General features: G+C 38.3%; 1 protein-coding gene across 6 annotated transcripts in view; it reads left to right on the top strand.

Moving 5' to 3' along the window:
* Positions 1 to 12,910, top strand: part of DIAPH3 (diaphanous related formin 3) — a 510,449-nt gene that overhangs the window by 299,734 nt on the left and 197,805 nt on the right. For all 6 annotated transcript variants that reach the window (XM_047720091.1, XM_047720089.1, XM_047720090.1 and 3 more), the window contains one exon: positions 12,651 to 12,775. In XM_047720091.1, the coding sequence (XP_047576047.1) occupies positions 12,651 to 12,775 (125 nt within the window). The remainder of the gene's footprint in view (positions 1 to 12,650; positions 12,776 to 12,910) is intronic.

Raw genomic sequence — 12,910 nt, 5'->3', positions numbered from 1 at the left:
CAAGCAGAAAGCATTTTCAAAGGCTCCCATTAACCTTCTTATACTCTACACTTCTAAAAATGCCAATTAAAATTTATTAGTTTGATGTATATATTTTGAATATTCAGGATTAGTTGTTAATTCAATTGCATTTTAGACATTAAGTATGTACTTTAAGTACATAAAAATATTCATTGTGTGGCAGACTTAATAACATAAATAACATTATGTTAGGTCATAGGTTGGGGCCTCTTAATTTTGTGAGATAAATCATTCATCTGGCATTTCAAATTAACTGTAGGATATTAGAGTTTTATGAAAATACTCATTTGTGTACATTTCTGCCAATATAGTGAAATCATTTGAAAGCTCATGGTGGGGGGGCATTTATAATAAAATAATTGATAGATGACAACCACATAAGGTATTGCTTTAACTGAATTATCAATAAAGGGCACAAAAATGTATTCTTGTAGAAGCTGAATTCTCTTCGCCTTGTCTAAGCCCTTCACATTTGGAAGCCTTAATCTTTAGTATCTCAGATTGTGATTGAATGCGAAAATAGGTGTTTAAAGAGGTGATTATGTAAAACGAGTCTCTTAGGGTAGGCCCTAATCCAGTGTGAATTGTATCCTTATAAGAGGAGGATATTTGGATAGATGGACACCAGGGGTTCACATGCACACAGACCGACCATGTGAGGAGACAGCAAGAGGGTAAGCTGTCTATAAGCTAAGGCCATCTTCTTGCTTCAGAAGAAACCAAATATACTGACACCTTGATCTTAGACTCCAGCACTATGAGGAATGAAGTTTCTGTTGTTTAAGCTACCCAGCCCTTGGCATTTGGGATGCGCCTCTAGCACATTAATAGAATAACTTAAGGCACTTTTCCTGCTTAGAGCTTTTCGGCTGTAGAATAGTGTTGTTTTATTTGATCAGATCACTTAAACAGTCATAGCCCTGCTGTGTTAGGTGTTCACTAGTAAGCAATTTTGGAATATCAAAGGTTCTTATTCAAACCATGAATTACCACATGAGTTTATAAAATTACAAGTACGCTTTAATTCCTTTTTTGAAAGTGACTCTTAATCTCACAAAACAAACTGAGGTTTGATGGGGGGAGGGGGGTTGGGGGGGGTGGGGTTATGGACATTGGGGAGGGTATGTGCTATGGTGAGTGCTGTGAAGTGTGTAAACCTGGTGATTCACACACCTGTACCCCTGGGGATAAAAATATATGTTTATTAAAAAAAAAAAAATCAAAAAAAATTCCTTTTTTGAACAGACACAACATAAATTCACACATATATAAGGAAATATTGAGGCAATCTAAATAAATATATTCATGAATATTCACATTTAATTTCAGAGTTAGATCTATGATATCTCCTAGATTTTATTTTAGAATGCATTTGTTTACACTGGTATATTAAGTTTTGTTCTGTTGTTTTTTCTTTTACTCATCCATATATATATATATATTTCTTTACCACCTACCTCTGTTTTGCTACTTTAATAGTTATAATTTTATTATAAGCAAGTAGCCAGTAAAGGCTAGTAATACTCTTAATTATCCGTTGACTCTTTTCCAAAAGTGAAGTGTGGATGGATGGTTGTACTTTTTTTTTTGCATTATCCTGTAGAAATAATGAAAACATTTGCTATCTCCTACCTATGTAACCTGATTCTGCAGCTAGATGGTAGAGTTACAAGTTATGTCTGGGAAACTACTTTATGACTCCTGTGTAATTAGGTCTCAATGATCTATTTGGATAATCTGTACTGATCTAGTAAGTATACTTAAGAATTGTAGAATAATTTTAATGTCACTACATGCCAAATGTAATAAAAGATACATTTTTAAATGTAAATTTTTTTAATGTATTCTTAAAATAATTCATGTATAGGTTTGCATATTTTTTTTAAATGTAATTCATGTATAGGTTTGCATATATGTACTAAAAGGGCAGTATTTGTAAAAATTTTCTATTCCAATGAACACTCTTAACATAAAAAGGTAGCATGAAATATATAACTGGGTCCTTCACAAGGTAGCTAAAGATATATGAAAAATACATGTAGTATACTATGAGCTCAGTGTGCTGGTAAGGGGCCACAAGGTAGGAGTTGTCTGTTGAATAGGATTTTATTTAAATTCTCCCAGATAATTTTCAGGGAATAGCTCTATAGAGTTAGCTTCAGAAGTTTATATCAGAGACTCGCATGTAAGGTTGTATTGCACTGTTGCTCTGTGCAAATATCAACTATTTTGAAAAGCGGCGTAATGGAATATAGAAAGAGCATGACCAAAGTCCCTCGAAGGATTAAGGATTCTATAGACTGATGCTGAAGAACACTAGGCATGGAGGAACTACACTTCCAACTAAAGATTGCTTTTTGAGATACTGAGCTGAGAACATTTCCTGAATCGGCTGCTGCTGGGGCTGATAGATGATGATGATGAAGAAAAACACATCAGGAAGACCTCTATATCTTTTTGGAGGTTAGCAGACTGAAAGTGGCATCAATACAGCATTAATCTTTTCAAGAAACTAACAGTTTACAGTGTTTGCAGATTTGGGGCCAGCTACGGATTTGAAATAGCTACTGGAACAGTTCTGTCAGTGTCACCTATGAGCCATAGCTCACATCAAGTCACAGGACATCAAGTCACAGGACAGAATCAACAGTGACAAGCAAGGTCTCAGAGCTCTTCTAGACGGCTGGCCACAAAGCAGTATTTACGGCCCCTCAGTGTTGCAACAGGAAGTGGGAAATTATAAACAAGGCGGATGGAAGAAGATTTCAGAATGAGAGCATTCTGAAGGATAGCTTGCCATAACAAATCTGTGCGCTCTGAGGAAGCCTAAGCAGAGGATGAAACATGCTCCCTCACTGCAATCTGCTGAATGTCACTGCTCACAAGGTCGCCATGTCACCAGCTGGGTGGAATGCTATGGGGGTGCTCAGATGCTACAGGCAAATCTGCCAGCTGCTCTGCAGAAACCAGGCTGTGTGTGACTTGCCGAGTCTTGCAATAATAGTTGTATGAGCTTCGTAGGGTTGCCATAACGGATGAGCACATGCTAGGTTCCTTTAACCAGTAGAAGTGTATGAATTTATTCTCTAATTATTCAGGAATACAGCAGTCTGAAATCAAGGTGTTGGTAGCATGGGTTCCTTCTGAAGTCTCTCAGGGAAGAGCCATCTCGTGCCTCTCTCATAGCTTCTGGTGGCTGCCAGCAACCCTTGGTGTCCTCTTCGCCTCCATGTCTCTATCTCTCACCTCTCTTTGTAAAGACACCAGTCATTTTGTTTAAGGCCACCCTAAATCCAGGGTGATTTCATCTCGAGATCCTTAACCGATATCTTTTGCAGAGATCCTATTGCCAAATAAGTCACAAACTGAAGTGCTTTGTGGCCATGGATTTGGGGATTTGGGGGTGAGAGGGATACTATCCAACTCCCTATAGTCGTCCTTGTCCTCACTCCCATAACTGCATGCAAGTAGCACCAGCCTCTCTGAGTGTCATGAAATGGTGAAGCAGTTACACAGATCGACATACATATGGAAAGCAGTTACCATTATGTTGTGAAATGTTTTGGTGTTTAAGGGTTATTGTTGGTGAGCTTCTGAAATACCCTTTTCTTTCATCATCACATGCAAATCCTAAAGCATTTAAAACTGAAATCCATCATATGCCTCTGAATGTAAGGAATTTTCATTAACAAGTAGTGATAATTACAATAACCCCAATAAATAATTTCATTGGGCAAAATAAAAAATGGGATCCTCATGAGATTTTGGAGACGTTATATTATGGAGGAAGTTGTTACAGTCACAGAGTCTGAAGTTAGACAACTGGGGTGCAAACCCCATCTCTGCCCATTGCTGGAGGTATAACTTTGGATGAGTTCCTTATCCCCATTGGGACTCAGTGTTCTTACCTGAAAATGGGAACAATAGTTGTATTTCATTCAGAGGTTTGTTGTAAGCTTATAGGTTAATATGTGCAAATAGTTAAATAGTTGTATAGCACACCATAAGGACTATGTAAATATTCTCTGTATTTGCTGTAGTTATAACTGTTGTTTTTCAGTGATTATTTCTTACTGACCCACAACTGCCTATTTCTTCAGTAATAATGCAGGTAAACATGAGTCTCTGTGATAAACATGAGTCTCTGTGAATAATATAATTACGTCATTTTAACATGTATTCTCAATAGTTATTTGAACAGATCCCAACTGTGTCTTGCCTGAAACTTATGCAAGCTTTTGAATTTCGTGGCTCTGTGTTATTGAAAAATTTATTTACTTTTCTAAAAATTAAAGAATGATATACACATAGGAAATTGCACAAATCTTAAGTGCACAGCACAATGCATTTTCACTGGTTGAGCATCCTAGCATAGGGAAAGGAATTTGGAAAATGAGTTCTATTTTCCTTCCTCTGCTTCAGCCTGAGTCACTATTTTTATTTCCTGTTTTGAACTTTGATAAAAAGATTTCTTTTGAAAGAGGTCTTCTACTATTAAGAAGCTGTAAAAAGTAGCTAGGGTCCAACAACTCTTCAACAACTTGGAGCTTATTTTTTTCCAGAAGCTTTTGCATGTCATTTAAAAAACAGATTTACTAGCCTGGAATTATTAAGGAATTAGTTAGTTGGAAATGTTTTCCATTTCTATATGAAAATGTGAAATACAAACGAACACTTAAGATAAAATGTTGCAAGTGATAGAAACATCAAAAAAGATATTTCTTTGCCTACATAGAAAAACCTAAAGAAAATACGTTCTGGATAATCTTTCCCCCTCCCCTCAGAAGAGGTCATCTTCAGATATAGATTTAAATCGATGAGCAGTTGGACTCTTGTCATGTAAACACATGTGTCCTGTTTCTCAGCAGCTGTCTGTCATACCACGTATTTGAAGGAAAAAAGTACTAGTGCTCATTAATGGTTTGGGGTATGTTTTGACCCCACAAGGAAAGAAATCTTTCCAAAAAGTTTATTGAATTCTCACGGCATAGCAAACAGGATGCTAGGCATTTGCGTCAATAAGGATCAGACCTGAATTTGACAGTGAAAAAAAATGAAACAGTGGCCTAAATAAGATGGACTCATTTGTTTTTTTACGAGCCATCTCATGAGTGCCTCCTCTGTCCAGGCACAATTTGGAAGACTGGATAGGGCTGTGAGCATAAAAGAAAAGTGTCTGCTCTCTCGAAGTTTATGTTTTATGGAACATCTGCCACAGGGAGAAGTGCATGTATATTATGTCATATGGTGAGCTCTGGAATTCCAGTGCAGGGTTTTGTTTTTTTCCCCCACAATTAAGGCTGAGTGGTCAGAGAAGTCCCTAGAAAGAAGGTGGCCTTTGTGAAAAAATGTGAAAGAAGTGGGAGGAGGAGGCAAGGCAATCTGGGTGTCAGAGAGAAGCATTCTAGTCCGTAGAGCCCTACAGAACTCCCAAGATAGGCAAGTGAGACTGGAACAGAGGGAGGGCATGAGAGATGAGGTCAGAAAGGTCACAGATTCTGTAAGACAGGACTCATTGTTAGACAGATTTTGACTTTACTCTGAGAGGGGGGCCATTAGAAAGATTTCGAGCAGAAGATTGACATCTGACTTGTATTTTCAAAGGATTGGTTTGGCTTCTGCTCTGGGGAAAAATCCAGAAGAATAATGGCAGAAGCAGTGAATTCACTTAGATGTTGTAAGAATCATCCAGGAGGAAGCATGTTTGCTGGGACCAGAAGGAGGGAGCAACAGCGGTGGGAAATAATCTGATTTTGAAGGTAGAACCAACAGGACTTTATGAGTGGGTGTGTTGGTTATAAGAGAAAGAGGAGTCATAACACGAACTGTTTACTGAGGTGTAGAAGCAGATTCAAAGAGGAAGATGTGGGGCGCCTCCGTGGCTCAGTGGGTTAAGCCTCTGCCTTTGGCTGGGGTCATGATCTCAGGGTCCTGGGATCAAGCCCTACATCCAGCTCTCTGCTAAGCAGGGGCCCTGCTTTCCCCTCTCTCTGCCTGCCTCTCTGCCTACTTGTGATCTCTCTGTCTGTCATATAAATAAATAAAATCTTTAAAAAAACAAAGAGGAAGATGAGTTCCAATTTGAAAATGTGAGTTTAAGATGCCCATGAAATATTAAAGAAAGAGGTTCAATAGGCATTTGGCCTTCAGCGGAAGGATACAGGTTGGAGGAAAAATTTGCAATTTTTCAGGTCTAGAGATACATAGACTAGGACATGTTAGGCTGCGTGGTCTCTTGTAGTCATATGTGGAAGTTTATCTTAAAATTTGCACATCGTCCAGTCTGTACTTAATATTTACCATGGGACACAGTAGAAATGGTAACATCTCCCTCCCATACACATGCACACAAAAGCATTATCCCGAGGGAGCGTTTTGAAAAACGTGACAGATGTCTCTAGGATGGACCTCTTTTGTGTCCTGTGTACTGTGTTCTTGAACATCTTATTTGCAAGAAGGAATTTTTAAAATCTCATAAACACGGTCTATTAAAGAGGCTTGTTTTTACTACTACTACTGGTTTCTATTTTTTTTTTTTAAGATTTTAAAAATTTATTTGACAGAGAGAAATCACAAGTAGGCAGAGAGAGAGGGGGAAACAGGCTCTCTGCCGAACAGGGAGCCCAATGTGGGGGTCGATCCCAGGACCCCGAGATCATGACCTGAACCCAAGGCAGAGGCTTAACCCACTGAGCCACCCAGGTGCCCCCCCTACTATTGGTTTCAAAAAAAGCTGACTGACCTTTAACACTCTCTTCATGATTGTAGAGGACGAGGCTGCTTCTCTCCCCCAGATCGGGGAGCAGGGGAGGAAGTGGAGGGTTCGGAAAACTGACCTGAGCTAGGCCCTTTCACTGGGCTGCGTTCACTCTCTCACCTCTGCTTGCTTTCTACCTTTCATCTTTCCAGGTTCCAGAGTAGGCATAGGCCATACTCTAGCAGCATGATGTTAAAAAAATAAAATAACCACAAAATTCTCATTGCATATAGTACAGTAAATTAGGAAATGCAAGTTAGGACAATTTAGTGTAAGGGGTCCCATCAAGAATGAGAACAGTGGGATGGAAGGAAGACTTCAGAGGAAGGCCAGGGCTTAATAAAGATAACTGACCCTTCATTCCCCACTGCTTCTTTCAGTTTACCTTTGCCTGTTGCGATTTATTTTGAGTTTGTGCTTTTCTGTCCTCTGGTTTCAGTTGTATATTTTCTCAAAATAATCATGGGTTTCACAATGCTATTCTAGAACTTAGATTTTTGTTAGAGACCCACTTCATGTGGAGGTTTTTAAAATGTTGCTGAGGTTTTTGTCCATCTTGTCTATCCAATTTATTGTTTTTTTTTTAAACTTGCATTTATAAAATATTCTTAGAGTTTCATAAAATACCTTTATTTGGCTGGGAGCCTGAAATGCTTTAATGCCTAGTTTGTTGCCCTCGCAAAACAACTGTGTTTGTGAATACAAGATGGTTCATTGAGGTTGAATGTTTGAATTGTTTAATGGTAATAAGTTGTGTAAGCCTTCTTTAAAGAGATCACCTTTCCTGGAATGTTTTCATGATAGGTAAGAATGAATGTGACACTTCTTAGGATGCTTGTTATAAAATAATAACCAGCATCTCCAGGAGATATTCACAGAAGATTGTTATTTAGTTGTAAAAATTACATAGGTCTATGTAATTTCTACTCTCCTTTCTTGAAATCTTAGCAAATGGCGGAGGCCATAACATTACAGAAAGTCCACACTTTACTTTAAACTTAAACACTTATGGTTGTGACTTTTAACTTTTATACTTAATACCTCTAATGCATAATTAGCATAATGACAAGGCACTGACGATAAATCTGTGTGCTGAGTTTTAAGGTTTTAGATATTTACTCTATTAACCTCAAGAGGTGAAAGCTAAAGCCAAAATCCATTCCTTCAGCAAATATTTGAGTGTCTGCAGTATGTTATGTAACTGAAGATACAAAAATAAATAAAATATGGTATCTTCCCTCAAGGAATTTGTGGTCGTTGGGGAGAGGAAGGCACACACAAAGATAAAAGTAATGGAGTGTAGTAATTGCAAAGATAGAGATAATTACCAGGTATGATGGGTGGGAAGGGCACCTCAATAGGGGGCCTAGCTAGAGTTTTTGACCCTTGTTATTACGTCTGAGTAGGAATGATCGAGAGGTGCAGTGGACAAGTCAAATAGACATTTTTTCCAGTGTCAGTACGGACAGAGTGGATGAAGAGGGGTTGGGGGGAGGGAAACTAAAAAGCAGGGTGTCGCTCGAGAGTAAAATGTAGCAGCAGATGGGGTGCCTGGGTGGCTCAGTGGGTTAAGGCCTCTGCCTTCGGCTCAGGTCATGATCCCAGGGTCCTGGGATCGAGCCCCGCATCAGGCTCTCTGCTCAGCAGGGAGCCTGCTTCCTCCTCTCTCTCTGCCTGCCTCTCTGCCTACTTGTGATCTCTGTCTGTCAAATAAATAAATAAAATCTTTAAAAAAAAAAATGTAGCAGCAGAGCATGAAATAGTCAAGGCAGCTTGTGGGTGGAGCTCAGATGTTGTCGTGAAAGCAGTTTACTGGCTGACTGGAAGCCATGTTTAAATTAGTGTTTGTCTGGAAGCTCCTAAGTGCAGTGTGGAGAAGGCAGAAACACAATTCGTGGTTCTGCTGTCCACCAGGATGTGGAAATTGCAGATGGGTGGTTGCCTGGGGGCTGATACACGTGACATCTGAGGTGACTGAGAGACATCCCATTGACTGAATATTAACTGAGTAAAATGCAAACGTGGAAAGTGCCCTTAAAATAATCTAGTCAACTCTGTTTGATGACGGCTGTGTTTTGTTACTTACAAGTAATGGAAAAGAATAAAAAAGATTAATTTCTTGGTCAAGGAATGTGACAGTGTTGAAAGATAAAATTCATACACAGGTCACATACAAGGACACCAGTAAATTAACACTTCTTTGAGGGTGTACAATTTAAAACTGTGCTGTAGTTGGGATTTCTAGTACAAAAAATAGATATATAATCATTGCGCTCAAAGAACTTGACAGTTACAAACAGTACAGTTAAAATTATGTTTGAAGATGTATAAAGGAATTATCTGTGGAAATAGAATTGCTGAAAAAGAAAGACACCGTAGAAGTTCTTATATATTCTTTGGTTTTCCCTCTTGGATGGCCCAGACATGATTTGCCTACAGTTTGCTCACATCCTTCTCTCTTACAAGTGTGCTTTGGTCCTTACTTAAAAACCAGTGAAAGTTGGTTACTTACACTTAAATCCTCTTAACCATAATGTACAAATAATGTAACCAGAGACAGCTGATGAAGCATAAATAATGGCTTAGTGGGGTTCCTATCTGTAGAGTAGCTGCAAGAAGCATTTTTTTTTTTTAATTTATTTGACAGAGATCACAAGTAGGCAGAGAGGCAGGCAGAGAGAGAGGGGAGGAAGCAGGCTCCCTGCTGAGCAGAGAGCCCGATGCGGGGCTTGATACCAGGACCATGAGATCATGACCTGAGCCAAAGGCAGAGACTTTAATCCACTGAGCCACGCAGGTGCCCTTCTTTTCAACTTTTTGAGGAAATTGCATACTGTTTTCCAGAGTTATCCCTACTAATACCATTACAACTGTCACTACTACTGTTTTACTACTAATAAGCTTGTTTTGAACCTGATTTATATCATAAAGTGGCTGTACAGCTTATAAATTGTTGTGAGCACATATTTACTCAAAATGATTTTATGTGTTTTTGAACTTGTATTTTTTTTTTTAAAGGTTTTATTTGACAGAGAGCACACGTAGGCAGAGCAGCAGGCAGAAAGAGAGGGGAAGCAGGCTCCCTGCTGAGCAAAGAGGCTGATGCAGGGCTTGATCCCAGGACCCTAAGATCATGACCTGAGCCGAAGGCAGAGGCTTAACCCACTGAGCCACCCAGGCACCCCTGAACTTGTATTTATCTAATGAGGAGTTTCACAGTTGAAATATAAAACTGACTAAACCACCTGTAAGATTTCTTGAGAAATGATAGAGGAAATGCTAATGAAATACTAGATAAGAGATCAAATAGACTAGGAGAGCAAAGGGAATCTCTTCTTATAGTGCAGATACAGAACTTTGAAAGAAGCAAAAAAAAAAAAAATTGGAAATGAAAAGAGTAAATGAAACACCCCAGGCCTAATTAAATAGAGGTCTTGCTTGTGAATAATTGACAAACAGACATAAAATTGAAAGAGCATAGCATAGGAACTGTGTGTTACCATCATGAGCAATGTATGGCAAGATTTGGTTACTTGAGTTAAATAGATTGAATTAATTAATGCACTAAATGCTGACGTGATAGAAATATTTTATGTACTCTTTTATTTGTGTTTTTCTCTTAAATGTAAGGCTAACAGAAAGGGGAAACATGAGTAGCACAAAACTAATGAGAAAATATGCACCTACTGTAACTTCAAAATGGCTTCACTAGAGTGGGAGGCAAAGGTTGAAGTATCCTTACTCCCGGCACAAACAGCTACTGTATGTGGCTTTCAGAAGAGTTCATTCATTGGCCTCATTGAACATTGGCGCCGGGTGGCTCGGTTGGTGACTCTTGTTTTCCTCTCAGGTCATGGTCTCAGAGTCCTAAGATGGGGCTCCCTGCTCAGCGGAGAGTCTGCTTCTCTGCCCTTACCCCTGTCCCCTCCTCATGCATACCCTCTCTCTCTCTATTTCAAATGAATTAAAAACAACAACAACATTGTTTCTTCAAATTAGCCTGCTAATTGATTTTACAACAAAATAAGTAAAGATTTTATTAACAAGCTAATTCATATGTTAGAATAGCTAATTAATATATTAGAATAACAAATGTGATTTTGTATACGGCTAGTTTAAAAAACAAAACTCCATGTTCTCATGCAACTTTCTTTTTTTTTTTTAATTAATTTTTTATTTTTTCAGCATAACAGTATTCATTATTTTTGCACCACACCCAGTGCTCCATGCAATCCGTGCCCTCTACAATACCCACCACCTGGTGCCCCCAACCTCCCACCCCCCACCCCTTCAAAATTCTCAGATCGTTTTTCAGAGTCCATAGTCTCTCATGGTTCACCTCCCCTTCCAATTTCCCTCAACTCCCTTCTCCTCTCCATCTCCCTTTGTCCTCCATGCTATTTGTTATGCTCCACAAATAAGTGAAACCATATGATAATTGACTCTCTCTGCTTGACTTATTTCACTCAGCATAATCTCTTCCAGTCCCGTCCATGTTGCTACAAAACTTGGGTATTCATCCTTTCTTTTTTCTTTTTCTTTTTTTTTTTACAGCTTATAAACATATATTTTTATCCCCAGGGGTACAGGTCTGCGAATCGCCAGGTTTACACACTTCACAGCACTCACCATAGCACATACCCTCCCCAATATCCATAACCCCACCCCCCTCTCCCAACCCCCTCCCCCCATCAACCCTCAGTTTGTTTTGTGAGATTAAGAGTCACTTATGGTTTGTCTCCCTCCCAATCCCATCTTGTTTCATTTATTCTTCTCCAACCCCCTTAATGCAACTTTCTTTATCATGCTTCCCTTCTATTCCATTTTATTGAACCAAGGTTGTAAATGTGTATTTTTTAACTCAGTCCCATTTTGTTGGGCATTTAGGTTGCTTTCAAAGATATTCCTGTTCTTACAGGTGAAACCTGACTCATGTCAATTTCTCAGGATTAATTGGAAGCCTAAACATGGTAGCATACTTAGAATTACTATATGCATTTTTCATCATTATTTCATATAGTTCACAGTAATGGGAAGCAAAAGAAAAAAAGTTTTAACCAAAATTCATCTGAGCACCCAACCTTGGTTTGGGTCACTGTATCTTTATATATCATTTCATATCACTATATAATGATATAAATATATCATTTATATATCATTAATTTTTTTTCCTTGATGTCATCTAAAACTATGCATAGATTTTAGGCAGTGATTACTCACTGTCCTGCTTGGTGACCAGTACATTGTGATAGGGCCTTAGCGCCCCCTGTACCATTTGTTCATGTGCACTGTGAGAGTAGCTCCCCGTCAAGGAAGGAAAATTGTTCTTAGATAATAAACACACATTGTGCTCAGGTACCAGTAAAGAAAATGTGACATTTGTTCTACATGTTGCTAAAGTAGTTTCTGCTACCTTTTCATTCCTATTAGAGATTAGCTTGGACAATAGAACACTCTTTACCCTGTCTTTTCCACATACTCATTGTTCCCTGTCAAGAGATCCTGATTTTGAAAAATGTTAAAATTATGTTGAAATGGGCTTAAAGTTTAAGAGTTCATATTTGCTCCTCTTTTTCTGAATGGATTATTTTGTAGTGTTTATGGAGGTCAAGGGCTCTAATTTTAAGTAAAACTCTATTAAATGTGGTTTGTTCATTTCCTAAATTTCATCTTATGTTTTTTTAAGTAGGAAATTTCCTTCATTTTTGCATTTGAAAACATAAAGGTTTAAAAAAAATTAGTGAAATTTATCTTTAGTAGAAATGTATTTTATTATTGTAAGGTTTTTCACAAATGTTTTGTTGTTCAAGTGTTTTACCTTTTGTATATTATAATTTTGTCCTTTCACAGCATTTAATATACTCTCTTTTAGTCTCTGTAGAAACGCTGGAAAAGAATTTGAAGCAGATGGGAAGGCAGCTTCAACAGCTTGAGAAAGATTTGGAAACCTTTCCCCCTCCTGAGGACTTGCATGATAAGTTTGTGACAAAGATGTCCATATCCTTCTGATATCTAAATAACTTAAGTCAGTAGTCTACTAGAGTTACAATTTATTTAATGTTGTAGGTATATTTGCATAACCAGTGGTTATTCTATAGTGCCAAATAGCAGTTTAACTTTCACCTTCTTGTG

This window comes from Lutra lutra, chromosome 3 (assembly GCF_902655055.1).
Source record: "Lutra lutra chromosome 3, mLutLut1.2, whole genome shotgun sequence".
NCBI classification, from domain to species: Eukaryota; Metazoa; Chordata; class Mammalia; order Carnivora; family Mustelidae; genus Lutra; species Lutra lutra.
The sequence above is the reverse complement of the archived record's forward strand: the minus strand, read 5'-3'. Positions and strand labels throughout refer to the sequence as shown.